A 16493-nucleotide genomic window follows, 5' to 3' on the forward strand; every position below is an offset into this window, starting at 1 on the left:
TTCGGTTCGGTCGACCGAACTGATCAAACCGACCCGCAGTTTTTTATATAGTGTATATATAGTGTTAATTTTTATTTTTTATAAAAAAAAATAATTTTTTTATTTATTTTTTATAGTGTAACAGTAGTGTATATATAGTGTTTTTATGGTGTTTATATAGTGTAAAATTAGTGTATAAGTAGTGTATAAGTAGTGTATTTATGGCATTTTGTAGTGTTTTTTGTGGTTTATACCATGAAACACTGCAAATAAATCATAAACACTGCAAATACACCTTAAACACTGCAAATACACCATAAACAATGTAAATGCACCATAAATATACTAAAAACGGTAGAAATACACTATAAATACACCAAAAATACACTAAAACGTAAAGATATTATAAAGTACTACAAATGCACCATAAATCAATTTTTTCTTTACAAAATCAGTAGCAATAAACAAATCTATGAATAAGAGAAGACAAAATAGATAATTATATGAATAATAGAAGAATTTTATAAACAAAAAATTATAGATCTACAATAATTTATTTACAAAATATTTAAATCATTACAAAAACCTAAAAATTACATAAATTTAAAAACGAGTTGAGAAATCCATAGCGCGAACGGAATAGACGAACGAACTAGTGCGAACGGAAAAGACGAACAGAAAAACGACCGGAAACGACGAGAAATCCATCGGAAGTAGACGAACGGAAGCGCGACCGGAAAGACAAACGGAAAAGACGAACAAAAAAGTAAACGGAGGAGATAAACTGAAAATTAAATGAAAAAGAAGAAGAAAAGAATAAAGAACTTTGAGAGAGAAGAGAGAAAAAAAAGTGGTTATGAAAAAGTTTAACGTAAAATGAGATAAGACTTCTTTATATAGTGGGTATTTTGGTAAATAAGTTGGCGAATTAGGTAGCCTTGGATAAGAGGAAAAGATGGGCAAAAATGGTGTAAATATTTTGCCAAAAATAGATATTTAGAAAATAATTCTTAAAAAAAACTCTAGCTGTCCGGAGTTATTTTTTATTTTTCGCTTTATTTGTCCTCCATAATTTTATTTTACTATTAATGGTAAGCTTTTTTTTTCCCTTTTTATTATGGTTTTTTTTCATAAAATAAAATAAATAGCTGATTTTTTTTATTTTTTTGTTTTCGTTGGTTAAATTTATTAACGAAGCACTTTAATTTCTATATATATATATGTAAATCAAGAATAGATCAAAATATTTTAAAATTGAAGATGAAATCATATTAGTTTTTTTTAATAAAAAAAGTATTATGATGGTTGTCTTTATTTATAAAAAAAAAATTTCATTTCTCTATTAAAAGTTTGTCTGTCGCTTTTTTTTATAAAGGATTGGTGAGTTTTTTGTAGACAGTTAAGGATTAAATTTTTGTTATGATTAGCATTTACATAATTTTTATTTTCATTTTATAAAATGACATGCGAACAAATTTTTACATCTTGTTTTATGTTAGCTTATTAGAAACAGTTATTATTCTTTTTAAATTCTAAATTCTTATACATATAATTGTTTGATATTAATACAAAATTATTTTTATGTCAAAAAGAAAAGTTAGCAGTGTAAAAATGAACAAATCTAGTTAAATAAAAATGGATAACACTGATAACATTTTTGACCTAAAACGACACCGTTTTTAAAAGATACAAATGTGGTTTTATATACAAAAATTAGATAGATCATCTATTTATATGTCAAAATTAAAAGTTCGTGTTAAATACCAAAAACACGCGAAAGTTGATAATTTTTTGTGTATTTAACCCTAAATATTAACCCATTAGCATTATTTTAAGGTTAATAATTTACAAACATTGAAACAACAGATTACTCTCAACTTTAAATTACTTTTATTTGTTGTATTTTGGAGTAAGCTTGTAAATCTTAATCATTTTAAGTTAGAGTTTAGTTTTTAAAAAACTCAACCCTTATAAGTAAGATATTTAGATTTGGAAAATATCATAGTAAGTGTAAAGCACTAACTTTGAAATTAACTTAGAAAACTTCTTATAAATCTCATTTAGTGGATTCTAAATTTCAATTTTTGATTGAATAGTGGAGTAAAATAAATTTATGATTTGAACCATTTTAAACCCTTGTGTTCATGTTCCCGACCTTTAAACTCTCTTTAATCCATTAAAAAAATTAATTCTTTCATTCACGATCAAGCACTAAAAAATTATCATACTGTATAGAGAATTTAAAATCCTTTTACCGCTGAATAATACCAAATTACGGACCATACCAAAACCTCATCATGGTTTGAAGAACAGCTACCTTAGAAGTTGTGTGGGGAACCACTAGTGGATCGAAGAAGCAATTTTCGTGTTAATTTTTGGAGCAGCGGTTGTCGGATCTAAAAAAGGAGATACTGATGTGGGTTTCAAACTGCCGGAGATGGGGAGTTCAGAGGCTTTCATGGACGAAGAAAAAGGAAGGTCGTAGGATCTGCTATTGAGGCCACCCCCATCGCTGAGGTTGGGAAGGATCCTAAAGGCGTTGTCCTTAAAAGATTTGCAGCAGTCGTGAATCGTGGGAACGGGCACTGATTCTTATGGTGGTGGATAGTGATGATTTGGATTCAGTAATCAAAATTTTAACTGAGCCTCGATTGGAATCATCTATCGATAACAACAATTTGGATCCTAATATTATGGTTGAATCCCTAACTAAATTAACCGATGATCCATCAACTTTTACAAAGCTCCCAACGGATGGTGCGGAGTGGGTAGATATGGTCGTTATTAGGTGCTAATTATGGCATTTGTTGTTTGTAGTTTTGGCTAATCTTAGACAGGAGCTAATCAATTATATTATTCCTTAGTTTTACCAATGATTTACTTAGGTATTTTAATAGTTTACTAAACGTTAATTAACTGCTTTTTTTTTTGTTTATGATTATGGTGAATGGTTCATTTTATTTATTTTTTGGTTTAATGCTAGTAACAATTATAGACTTTGTTTGTTGTTGTAGACCTTTGTTTTTATTTTATTTTAAATTATTAATGGATTGCGTGTAAACTATTGGTTTATGAATGGTTTAACGATCGTTTGTTAAATATTTGATCCAAAAGAGACAAGTTCCATCAGATCTGAGTAATGGTTTACCATTTAGGTGCCAAACGTCTAAGTGGACTTGAGAAAAATTGAGAGAATTTGAATTTGAGGGAAGCCAATTCTTTTAGTATTTGTCAAAAAAAATCACTTGTTTGTTATAAGTTGTACTCATGGATATTATTAAGAAATAAATTAACCTTTATTCGAAGAAAAATATGGGATGGAGAAAGTCTTCTTCTCTTGGTGATTACGGTCCAATCAAATAATATGCAAATCGACAAAGTAAAGATCGGACGAAAGTGGAGTGAAGCCACCATGCGAGTTAATTAGCCATTTGGACAAAACGTCCTTGCACTGCAAGAAACTAAGAAATTTTCAATTATGATACTTAAATTTATTTATTTTTTCCATAAAAGTACCTAAATTTTAGTTTATAATAATGTTATACATAAGTTCTAATCTTATAGCTGTAAAGTATCTTTTGTTGACAAAGTTAATCAATTTTGTCGATATTTACTTTTATAAAGGTAAGGCTCGCAATTTCCAACACAACTAGTTACACGACATAAATCGACACAAAATTAAATGGATTTAGATTGAATTTATACGATTTCGGATCATAAACGTATCAATTTATTGTACGTGACCAATATACTCGTATAATACGTACATAATTACTAATAAATTATAACTCAAATGATATAAGCGATTGGCAACAAACTGCTAAGGTCGTGTTCAATTCATCCTACAAACGCTCTCTTTTCTCTAATTATATATATATATATATATATATATATATATATATATATATATATATATATATATATATATATATATATATAATTAAGGTTTATTTTTTGATTAAGAAAATGTGTTAAATGTATCAAATATGTTATTAATTAGAATATTAAAGAGGTTAAATATGTGATCTATTATGACATATTTTAATAAGTGGGTTAAATAATTCGACTCATGTTAACCCGTTAAACGTGTCGTGTTTTGTTTTGACATTTTGATACAGTTAGTTTTTATCGTATTTGAACTAGAAAAGTCTACTTATTTTGAAATTGATACACAACACGTTTATGACACGGTGACACGAATTGTAAATTCTATATAAAAGTAGACATTTACACGACACGTTTAACCGCTAGTCCAACAACTAAAATGAAATTTTTTTGCTCTTACTGTAAAAAAAACATTTATCTATCTAAAAATTATACTAAAAATGAACACTAAAATAATATAATTTTGTATATTTAATTAAAAAAACTATACAGAACTAGGAATAAAATTAATTAGTGGAATCACTTATCATATTTTATCATAGATTCCGATTTCATTTTATACTCAACTAAACGATATACAAAATAATTTATTTTTATTATTAGTATTTCAATTCTTATTTGTATTTCAATTTTTCTTCAATTTCTAGTATTGAACCAATTTGAACTTTTAATATTTTAATAAATCAATTTTATATAATTATGTCGTTAAAATCTCCAACTATTAGAAATGGAAACTTTAATTTTTAGTTCTAAAATATTCTCTAAAATTAGTTTATATATTATATATGAAATATGTACAATAACTTTTTTAAAAACATATTAATATTTTTTTAACTTTTAATGTATTGTAAACACGGCGATATGTTTAATATTACTGTACCGAGGAGTATTTTTTTTTGTAAGTAAAGGTTGAGACTATAAATGTATTCAACATGATAAAATGCACCAAAAATTACCAACTTTCGCGTGTTTTCGGTTTTTAACATAATTTTTTAATTTTGGCAAAAAGGTACGTGAACTTTTAAAATTTTGCAATTAAAGACACATGCACTATTTTGGATGTAAAACGGCACCGTTTTGCAAATAAAGTGACACTATTTTTTAAAAGAAACACATACATGGTCTTAATGCAAAAAATTAGAAAGTTCGTGTTGAATAATGTCAAAATTAAAAAATTATATTAAACACCAAAAACACGCGAAAGTTGGTGATATTTTGTGCATTTAAGCCTGAAATTAATATTCAAATCTCTAATGCACGCCTGCAAATCTTTACTTGAATAATGTAACTATAAATATTGTTATGTTTGTAATGAGACTCAGAAAATGTACATGTTCTTCAATTTTCAAGTCTCTATAGCTAGTATTTTTTAAACATTAACATATTCTTTTTTTGGAGGGCAAGAAATTAAAGAATAGTCAACAACGCTTGTAATGAGATATGACCAAATATAAAATGGCATATTGTTTTTTTTTTAATCACAAATAGGAGGGGGTTAGTAGTTACTGGTTGGTTTAAACTGAACCAATTTGTTTTTTTTATATCAACATAGTATTAACTCTACAATAAAAACAGTTATAATATAAAAACCAGACCAGTAAATGTGTAAATCTAAAAAGAATGGCCCATAATAAGATCATAAGCAATTTGATCGTAGATCTGTCTTCTAAACCTTTAAAAATATAAATTAAATAGTTATGATAGAGTTAAATACAAGTTTAAAATTTCAAAAAAAATTACAACTGAAAACTTGAAACCAATTAAACCAAATTATTCTTTTTCTTTTAAAATCAAACCGAATATAAATTTTAAAAAAGTATAATTTTAAAATCAAACCAAACCAAATTGGTTGATTTTTGGTTTGATTTACGTTAAAACATAATAGAAACTTTTTTATAAATAAAACTAAACTGAACCGAATATCAAATGTTAATGATCATATGAAATCGAAACAAAATCTTTATTGTCTAGGAATTGACTTGCGAGTTGAATTGAGACCACAACTAATTAAAATATTTTTAAATAGGATAAAAAAATACAATAATGCAACCATATCTTAAGTATCTCGGACCAATTTTATGCAACCCATTTCTCAAGCAAATGGACCACTAGCTCCAATTCTTATCAATTCTTCTCAAAATATTAATGAAATAAAATAATCTAAATTGACAAATAGATTATCATGTCTATCAGTGATTTATACTATATTAAATTTCCTTTAATTCAAGGTAAATAATGAAAATGTCATTATTTAAATTAATTTTTTTCAATTAGTTAAACACGTCATCAAATGAGCTATCAAATTAAATGCCACATCATTAAATAACAACGGTGCCAAAGAAAAATTGACGGTAAAAATAATTGAGATAGTATTAAATTGAAATTTGAGGACGGCCGGGATACAAATTTAAATTTAGGGACAGTTGGGAGAGAAAGAAGAAAATTTGGGGATTGTTGATAAAAATTAGCCGTGCAGATGATTCTTTCAGGTGGGACTCTTTTGAGGTAAATAACATAAACCCTTCCTTATATATTCATCCAATATTTTAATGCACAAATTTCAAAAAGTCACGTCTTTCTTGGAAAGACACTGACAATTTGTTAACTTTTATGTGTTTGTCTCACTCTGTTAGTTTTGGGCAATCTCCGTCTCCTCAGCCTTGCTCTCCACGTTTGCATCGTTGACTATATCTCTCTATACAATTGCACTAAAAGCATTAGATATAAAATCCAAACAATTTCACTCTACTTTTCACACCAAATTGCCCAATACCCATTGGTTTTAAACCTCCCAAATTATGGAACTCGCTACAGTTTTCACAGGTACTCATTTTATTCTTGAACCCATTTTTCTTCGTGGGGTTTCTGCTTCATTGCACTTAGTTTTATTTCTCGTATTATTGGTATTCTTTGTGTATAACAAACTCAGAGTCAGCGGTGCCCAAGGATCCAAAGAGGGGTTGTGGTTTAAACTGACTGTGTTCTGTTGCTCGAGTGTTTCAGCTCTTAATCTTGTGTTATGTTTGTTGAGTTACTTTTATTGGTATAGAAGTGGTTGGTCTGATGATGAACTAGTTACCCTTTTGGATTTAGCTCTTAGAACACTCTCTTGGGCTGCACTTTCTTTCTATTTGCACGCCCAGTTTTTAAATTCAGCTCGAGTTAAGTTCCCATTTTTGTTGAGAGTTTGGTGGGGATTTTATTTTTCGATTTCTTGTTATTGTCTTACAGTGGATGTTGTTCTTTATGGAAAACATTTGCCTTCTCAAGTTCAGTATGTAGTTTGGGATGGTTTCTCTGTGTTTACTGGTTTGTTTATGTGTTATGTGGGTTTCTTGAGAATTAGGAGTGAAGATGCTCTTTTGGAGGAACCCCTTTTGAACGGTAATTCAATTGATTTAGAGGTAACCAAGTTAAGAGGGAGTGATTCTGTTACTCCTTACTCATATGCTGGTCTTTTTAGTATTCTTACATTTTCTTGGGTTGGTTCTCTAATTGCTGATGGCAATAAGAAAGCTTTAGACCTCGAGGATGTTCCTCAACTTCATAGTGGGGATAGCGTAGTTGGGGCGTTTCCTGTGTTTAGGAATCGAATTGAGTTAGATAGTGGGGATGGTGAGGGTGGAGTTACGACGTTAAAGCTTGTGAAGGTGTTGTTCTTCTCAGCTCGGAAAGAAATATTATGGACAGCCTTGCTTGCAATACTGTACACAGCAGCTTCTTATGTCGGTCCATACCTTATAGATTCATTTGTTCAATGCCTAAATGGACAAGGAACATTCAAGAATCAGGGGTATGTTTTAGCTTCTGCATTCCTGGTTGGAAAGCTTGTGGAATGCCTTTCGCAAAGGCATTGGTTCTTTATGTTGCAGCAAATCGGAATTAGGATGCGTGGAGTACTTGTGGCAATGATCTACAACAAAGGGTTGACACTTTCTTGCCAGTCGAAGCAGGGCCAGACTAGTGGGGAGATCATCAATATCATGACTGTTGATGCAGAGCGAATCGGTGATTTCAGCTGGTATATGCATGACCCTTGGCTGGTTATAATCCAAGTTGGTCTGGCCTTGTTCATATTGTATAAAAATCTTGGGCTCGCAGCAGTTGCTACTTTGCTTTCAACTATCGTTGTCATGTTATTGAACTATCCATTGGGAAGGCTAATGGAGAACTTTCAACAAAAGTTGATGGAATCTAAAGATAAACGAATGAAAGCAACATCTGAGGTTTTAAGGAATATGAGAATTCTCAAGCTTCAGGCGTGGGAAATGAAGTTTTTGTCTAAGATTGTCGAGCTTCGGAAGACAGAAACAGGATGGCTGAGAAAATTTGTTTATACTTCAGCAATTGTCAGTTTTGTATTCTGGGGCTCCCCTACTTTTGTATCTGTGGTCACATTTGGTTCTTGTATGCTTATGGGAATTCCCCTCGACTCTGGAAAGATATTATCTGCACTGGCTACTTTCAGGATCCTTCAAGAGCCAATCTATAATCTTCCAGATACAATCTCGATGATCGTTCAAACCAAGGTTTCGCTTGATAGAATTTCGGCTTTTCTTGGACTTGATGATTTACAGTCTGATGTTGTGGAGAAGTTAACTAGAGATAGCTCTGATACAGCAATTGAGATTGCAAATGGAAATTTCTCTTGGGAATTATCAGCTCCTAACCCGACATTGAAGGATATAAACTTGAAAGTATTCCATGGTATGCGGGTTGCTGTATGTGGTACAGTTGGCTCTGGCAAGTCGAGTTTACTTTCCTGCATTTTGGGAGAGGTACCTAAGATATCAGGGACTCTTAAATTGTGTGGTACAAAGGCCTATGTTGCACAGTCACCATGGATACAGAGTGGAAAAATTGAAGAGAATATTTTATTTGGTAAGGAAATGGACAGGGAAAGGTATGAGAGGATTTTGGAGGATTGTTCCCTGAAGAAGGACCTTGAAATCCTGTCATTTGGCGACCAGACTATTATAGGTGAACGGGGCATTAATCTGAGTGGTGGACAAAAACAAAGAATACAAATTGCTCGAGCTCTCTACCAAGATGCTGATATCTATCTTTTTGATGATCCTTTCAGTGCTGTTGATGCACATACTGGATCTCATTTATTTAAGGTGAGCTAATTTTTATCTCTCCATCTCATTTGTTGATGCTGTCTTTCCATTTTAATATTCATTTTCCAGTTTGTTTTATGTATAGCAGAAAACCTGATGTTTCTCTTAAGCTAATTTGTTTGACCATTGACAGGAAGTTTTGCTAGGCTTCTTGAGTTCGAAAACGGTTATTTTTGTTACTCATCAGGTTGAGTTCTTACCTGCTGCTGATCTAATATTGGTGAGTGTACTGAAACAGTTCTTTTTGGGATTTATTGTCTCAACCAACCAAATTAATGGATTCAACTTGTATGCTCTTGTTAGGTCATGAAGGAAGGAAGGATCACACAGGCTGGAAAATATAACGAAATTCTCAGTTCGGGTTCTGATTTTATGGAACTTGTAGGTGCACATGAGTCAGCTTTATCATCTCTTGATTCTAATCAAGTAGGAGGAAATGGAAGTACCAGAAAAGACGGTGATGGCATGAGCAGTACCAACGGGGTTTCTTTGAAAGAAGGAAACAAAGATTTAAAAGATAGTAAAGTTGATGAGATAGCTGAGCCAAAGGCACAACTTGTTCAAGAAGAAGAAAGAGAAAAAGGTCGAGTAGGATTTCCGGTCTACTGGAAATATCTTACAACAGCATATGGAGGAGCTCTGGTGCCCTTTATTTTGCTGGCACAGATTCTTTTTCAGGTGCTTCAAATTGGTAGCAACTACTGGATGGCTTGGGCAACTCCTGTATCACTGGATGAGAAACCTACTGTCAGCGGATCCACACTAATACTCGTTTATGTAGCTTTGGCAATTGGAAGTTCTTTTTGCATCCTGGCTCGTTCCACCCTTCTTGTAACAGCGGGGTATAAGACGGCAACCCTGCTGTTCAATAAAATGCATATGTGCATTTTCCGAGCCCCCATGTCCTTTTTTGATGCAACTCCAAGTGGACGAATTCTGAACAGAGTACGTGTACGCTTTTTTATGCTTTCTTCTGTTACATCTATAAACATTTTCATTGCATGTGGTTTGTAGTCTGCATAACCTAGCTCATACTTAATGAGTTCATCGATCTATTTCTGCTCTGATAGGCTTCTACAGACCAAAGTGCAGTTGATATGCAGATTCCATATCAAGTTGGGGCAGTTGCGTTCTCAGTGATCCAGCTGCTCGGAATCATTGCAGTAATGTCTCAAGTAGCATGGCAAGTGTTTATTGTTTTTATTCCTGTGATCACTGCCTGCATCTGGTACCAGGTAATCTTTCTGATCTTCAAACATTACTATTCTAAATAAATGCTTCAGCACATGCTTTGCAATGGTACATCGTTAACTCGTATTTTGCTGCTTTGCAATTGTTCTTTTGTTATGCAGCAATACTACATCGGTTCTGCAAGAGAACTTTCACGGTTGATTGGAGTTTGCAAAGCCCCTGTTATCCAGCATTTTGCTGAAACTATATCAGGAGCAACAACTATCAGGAGCTTCGGTCATGAACAAAGATTCCAGGAAATAATTATGAAGCTGACGGATGCATATTCTCGGCCCAGGTTTTACAGTTGTGCTGCAATGGAATGGCTTTGCTTCCGCCTGGATGTGTTCTCTGCTATTACGTTTGCATTCTCTTTGTTTTTCTTAATCTCTTTTCCGAAAGGAATTGATCCAGGTTAGTTGTTCTTGTCTTGTATTTTTGTTTATCATTCCTTGCAAATAACAAATTCTTAAAAATAAAATATCCTCTGCATATGTTTTTCCATTTTATAGCCATTGCGGGTTTAGCTGTGACATATGGACTGAACCTCAACATGTTACAAGCTTGGGTCATATGGAATATCTGCAATACGGAGAACAAAATCATATCAGTAGAGAGAATACTTCAATACATGTCTAGTACTTGTGAGCCTCCTCTTGTAATCGAAGAAAATAGGCCAGACCGTTCTTGGCCAGCACATGGCGAAGTCGATATTGATAATCTGCAGGTAATTACTTGTTTGCTTGACTAGTTACTCTAGTTCTATTTTTTCGATATAAATGAGATTAATGACGTTGACATGATGTAGGTACGGTATGCCCCTCACATGCCGCTTGTGTTGCAAGGTCTCACTTGCACTTTCCAAGGAGGCAAGAAAACTGGTATAGTAGGAAGAACAGGCAGTGGTAAATCAACCCTGATACAAACTCTTTTCCGCATTGTTGATCCTGCAGCTGGTCAGATCATGATTGACGGCATCAATATATCATCAATTGGCTTGCATGATTTGCGGTCAAAACTCAGCATTATTCCTCAGGATCCCACCATGTTTGAAGGAACTGTGCGGAGTAACTTGGATCCTCTTGAAGAATACACAGATGAACAAATTTGGGAGGTCTGTTTCTGTCGTCTTTGTTCTGTTTATCGATAGCATAATTCTTTCACTCGAAATGGAGCTTTTTTAGGATTGTTAATTTCAAGGAAGGTGCATACTGATATATATTTTGATGGTTCCAGGCTCTCGATAAGTGTCAACTTGGTGATGAAGTTAGGAAGAAGGAGAAGAAGCTAGACTCCACAGGTTTCTTTTTGTACTCTAGTTTTATAGTTGTGCATATGGGTGTACATTTGGTTGGAATTGAACCAAAAATTGAATCTCTTTTTTTTTTTTTTTTTTAAAACCGAACCTAATATACAAGGTCGTAAAAAATTTCAAACTGAACTTATTTTTTTCCTGAGCAGCACAACCAAATTTTTGTAAATTGTCAAACATAACCAAATCAAATGTGTCGGTTTAGTTTGATTCGTTTTTTGACATCCCTTGTTGTATGCAAATCTTTTACGCTTTATGTCATATAATTCACGGTACGAATGATCATCCTGTTGCTGCAGTGGCTGAAAATGGAGATAACTGGAGTATGGGTCAGAGACAACTAGTATGCCTCGGACGTGTACTACTCAAGAGGAGTAAGGTCTTAGTCCTAGATGAAGCTACAGCTTCAGTCGATACAGCTACAGACAATTTAATTCAGCAAACCATCAGGCAACAATTCACCGACTGTACTGTTATAACCATCGCCCATCGAATAACTTCCGTTCTTGACAGCGACATGGTTCTGCTTCTAAGTCACGGTGAGCATGTCACTATAATCCAGTAGTACCTTAGCAAATGTTATCGATATGCAATTTTCTTGATAATTTATAACTGTGATGCAGGGCTCATTGACGAATACGACTCTCCAACAAGATTACTAGAAAATAAGTCGTCGTCATTTTCGCAACTTGTAGCAGAATACACGGCAAGGTCAAATACCAGTTTTGACAGGTTAAATGAATTGGATGAGAAACCTTTATAACTGGCCAAATTCGCCGGGATAAGTTTCTTGATGACGACGAAAATGTCAGATAGGGTAACTAACTAAGTTACCAGTTGCAGTAAATTGTAGTGTATGTCAATGATGTAAAATTTTGAAACGGACTTAAGCTTTTAGAATTGAAGCTTACAGTTTTGGTAGCTAGTTAATGTTGTTCTATGTTTTCTTTGAGCATAGGCATGTTCTAATAGAGAAAGGGAACTTTGTGGGGAAAAAAATATAGTATTATTAAAGTAACTTTGTTATTGTTCCCCTCATTCTTTTTCAAGATAAAAACATTTAGAAAATTTTCGTCTCTTAATTTTTTCGTCAGGGTTTCGTTGCCGATTCTCCTTTGATTGATCCAATTAATCATGGCGAGGAATTGGTTTGTTTCTATTAGGGTTTGTAAATCATTAGTGTGCTTTTTTTTTTGCACCTTTTTGATTGTTTAGTATTGATTGAGATCATTTTAAGAGTACCCAATACAAATTAATCCTCCGAAGAACTAATTATTTCTTCTGGGTATTAATTTTTTTTCAATTGGGAGTTCTTGGTTCCGTAAGGATGTTTTTTTAGGAAATTAGCTGTTTGTTTGATTAGGATTTTTTTTCCATTTTATTGGTCTTTATGCTGGTGTGATTATGAGTGAGAGAGGATGGAAAAAGAAATTGTGTGTGTTGAGGGGGCTAAATTATGTATGGGTGATGAGGTTAATTCTGAAAACTCAATTTGTGCTGAAATGGAGATTGAAGAGAATGAGAGTGGTAGTTCCAAGAGTGAAATTCAGCTTATAGCGTCGGAAAACGGAGAGGGGAGTAATGTGGTATTCTCTAGAGAAGGGCCGATTATTAGTAATGAGTCGAGAAGGTGCGGTTTGTACCATCGTGGTAGGAAGAAACTTAAGTCTCATGCGGTTCTAACGGAGTCTGGTGTTGGTAAGAATGAGAGTATTGGTCATGACAAGAAACGGAATAAACAAGATAGGACTGAGTTAGGTCGGATGTTTCAGGGAGCGGTGAGTTCACATGATTGGGAGCTTGCGGAGAGTTTGATTTTATTGGCGGATCGGCATACTCTGAATGATGCCTTGTGCATTACTTTGGACTCGATTTGGTTTTTAAGCACGCAACAAGAGCTTAGCGGGATAACTGGATTGATTAAGAAGATTATTTCTAATGGTGCTCATGACTTCACTAGAGCTGCTCTTAGAACTTCATTTTTAGCTTCATGTGTTTCTGCCTGCCAGAGCAGAACAATGAGCCTGGCAGATACAGTAACTGTGATGGCTCACAGGTTGCACGAGCGTCTTCAAGAATGCAATGGGGATTAAGTGCTACAAAAGTTTACTGAATGGCCTTCGACGCTGCTTGTTTTCCTCTTACTCTTTTTTCTAGCTCATTTGAAATCATGAACATATACCATGGTTGTTTTCATCCGTGTGACTTCATATTAGCTCATTTTTTAGTTTTTTTATATGAGCTCATAGCTCAATATCATATGCAGACTGGAAAAAAGTTGCAGTCACAAAAAACAATCCAGTCCTTTCCTTTTTTAAACTAGACCCAGATTTAATCATGCTTCATTATACAATTATAATCATCATTGAGAAATTTTATTGTAGACTATTGACCATAAGATTTTCAAAGTAAAAAAAAAAGGTTCTAAACTGCAAATTTTTTCTTCAAATTTGTAAAGAATTGTTCATAATTGTTTAGGTCTTTTGTTCAAAATTGTAAGATTTTCCAAGGCCAAAAAACAGATTTTGATTGGAGTTGATATCCAATTCTAATCTCTAGCCTAATTCATGTTAATTTATAAATTAATTGAAGTTGACAGAATTTATTGAAGTTTTTTTTTATCTGTTAATTGAAGTTGACAAAAAGAATTAGAAGAAGATTGATCTTCGTAAAAATAAGAAAAAAGTGGTGAGAGGTGAAAAGTTGTAAGAACACGTGTATATTTTCAAATATAAAGAGTTAATTTGACTCTCTAGATGTGGAGAGCCAAATTGACTCTTTATTTTTATTTTTTAAAATAAAGAGTCCATTGGAGCACTTTTTCAGTGATTATGCTCTCTATAATAAAGAATTTTAAATTATAAAGAGTCCATTGTAGATGCTCTAAAGGGTTGATGTATCATGCCAATGTACATTTTAGCTGATATAATCTCTTTCACTATTTTCTAGAAAAAAAAAGATAAAAACTTTTAGTAACTAGGTCGATGCCCGCGCGTTGCGCGGGTGAGATTAAATAGTTTTATAGTTTTTAAAATTGACATGTACTTTTAGAATAAAATTATTACTAATTTACTATAATTAAATTAAATTTTAAATAATAAAACTCTTTAATTGACCGGTTATAAAATTTATTTCTACTTATTAATATAAATTAAATTAAATTATTTATTTGAATTTATTGATTAGAACATCATAATTTTGATTGTTAATCGGTATATAACTAAATTTATTCATATAATTGTAATAAAATTCTCATAACAAAATAAAACCTAGCAAGTAAAAACCAGCACGATTTGCCCAATAATACATGCATTTGAAAAATCATCCTACATTGACAAAGTTCATAAAGATCATGTTTTTCTTTAATAACCGATACATGGAATTTGATAATATCAATAGAAAAGAAATTGGAGACCTCTAATTGTCAAAATGTTAATTCCTTTTCCATTGATACAAATGTTAAAAGCCAATTTCATATTCAAAAGTGTTGGTAAAAAACCACCAAAAAATCAACATTAAAAGTCTAGTCATATGACATGCAGAATTTAGGCAACAAATAATTTTTAAAATATGACAATTTTTAAGATTGAAATACAAGATTGATGATAATTTTTACCACTTTTTTATAGTAGGCCAACTTTTAAAAGGCAAAACCATCAAGAAAGTGTGATTGAACATGTAGTGTCCATGTCATTTTATCGAACAGCTTATGTGCAAAAGATTTAAGAGTGTCAATAATAAATTTATAACAGCTGCGCAGTCAAATTAAGCAAAAGAAACACATAGGAGATCAGCATTACATGAACATTTTTGTATGACATTGTTTCATAAATAAACATGTGAAATTAAACCTAAACATGTGAACATTTTTGTATGACATTGAGATGATTTTTAACGGTTTTGAAGTAATTATTAGTATTAAAGAAATGCTCAATACTTTTTGATTTAACTTGTGGAAGATGGAGAGTTTGAAAGGTATTGGAAATTGAAGAGTTGTGCAAATAAAGGAGTGTAACTGAAAAAAAATTAAAAGACAATAATTAATGAAATAGAAGTTACTAATTAAATATGAGTCCACTTGGCATAAGTATACAACTCCACTTGGCGGAATGATGTTAAATTTTTTGTTAGAGCTCAAAATTATAGTATAGAATAGATTTTTGTTAGAGCTCAAAATTATACTCCCTCCGTCCCCCGTAAAGATAGAAAAAACACCCATTTTACAAGAATTAAGAAAGTAGTTATTTATAGGTAACTTGTGATAATTTGTCTAAATTACCCTTTATAATCAATTAGTTATATACATTTTGCAAAGCCACTTTACTAATTATAGCACTTACAACTCATTTATTTATCTTTTCAAAATATGCATTTAATGTTTTATGATAATCATGTAGGGGTATTTTGATAATTTTTAACTTAACTAACTCCACTTTTTCTATTTTTATGGGACAAAAAAAGGTGGTACTTTTTCTATCTTTACGGGACGGAGGGAGTAGTATAGTATAGATAAGTTATATCCTAAACGGTTATGGAAGTTAAAAATAATTTAACATAAAAGGTAATGTTTGAATTACCAATGAGCTCTGACTCAAATGGTATAAGTGCTAGGCATCAAACTGCTAGATCGTGGGTTCGATTCCTCCTACAAGCGCTCCCCCTCTCCAATTATTAAAAAAAAACGAATAAAATATGGTTAATTATTAGAAAACACCTCCTTTTTGGCATTTTGTTTGTGCATGGCACAAATTTTTAAAATCGTTCATTTTAACTCATTTTTAAATTTTTTTTTTCTCAAAAAAAAAAGAAAAAGTAATCTGAAAGACATATTTAAATGTGTTCTATTCGAATTTTAACAAATAGCTATAAATGAAATGGAAAATTGAAAAATAAACTAAGATTGACAATTCTTAATTTAATTTTTTAGCCTTAATGTGAAAAACAAACGCCGGAAAAAGATTTGGAAG

The 16493-nt window shown here is 32.2% G+C and overlaps 1 protein-coding gene across 1 annotated transcript; it reads left to right on the forward strand.

The window, feature by feature from the left end:
• Positions 1 to 6506: 6506 nt before the first annotated feature.
• On the forward strand, positions 6507 to 12451 carry LOC126667867 (ABC transporter C family member 3-like). Its single transcript, XM_050360978.2, has 10 exons — positions 6507 to 8984; positions 9118 to 9204; positions 9288 to 9929; positions 10055 to 10219; positions 10337 to 10628; positions 10727 to 10941; positions 11023 to 11328; positions 11451 to 11514; positions 11826 to 12065; positions 12150 to 12451. The coding sequence occupies exons 1-10, from the start codon at positions 6663 to 6665 to the stop codon at positions 12287 to 12289; spliced, it is 4473 nt and encodes a 1490-aa protein (XP_050216935.1). The 5' UTR covers positions 6507 to 6662; the 3' UTR covers positions 12290 to 12451.
• The last annotated feature ends 4042 nt before the right edge of the window (positions 12452 to 16493 follow it).

Source organism: Mercurialis annua, linkage group LG2 (genome assembly GCF_937616625.2).
Source record: "Mercurialis annua linkage group LG2, ddMerAnnu1.2, whole genome shotgun sequence".
NCBI classification, from domain to species: domain Eukaryota; kingdom Viridiplantae; phylum Streptophyta; class Magnoliopsida; order Malpighiales; family Euphorbiaceae; genus Mercurialis; species Mercurialis annua.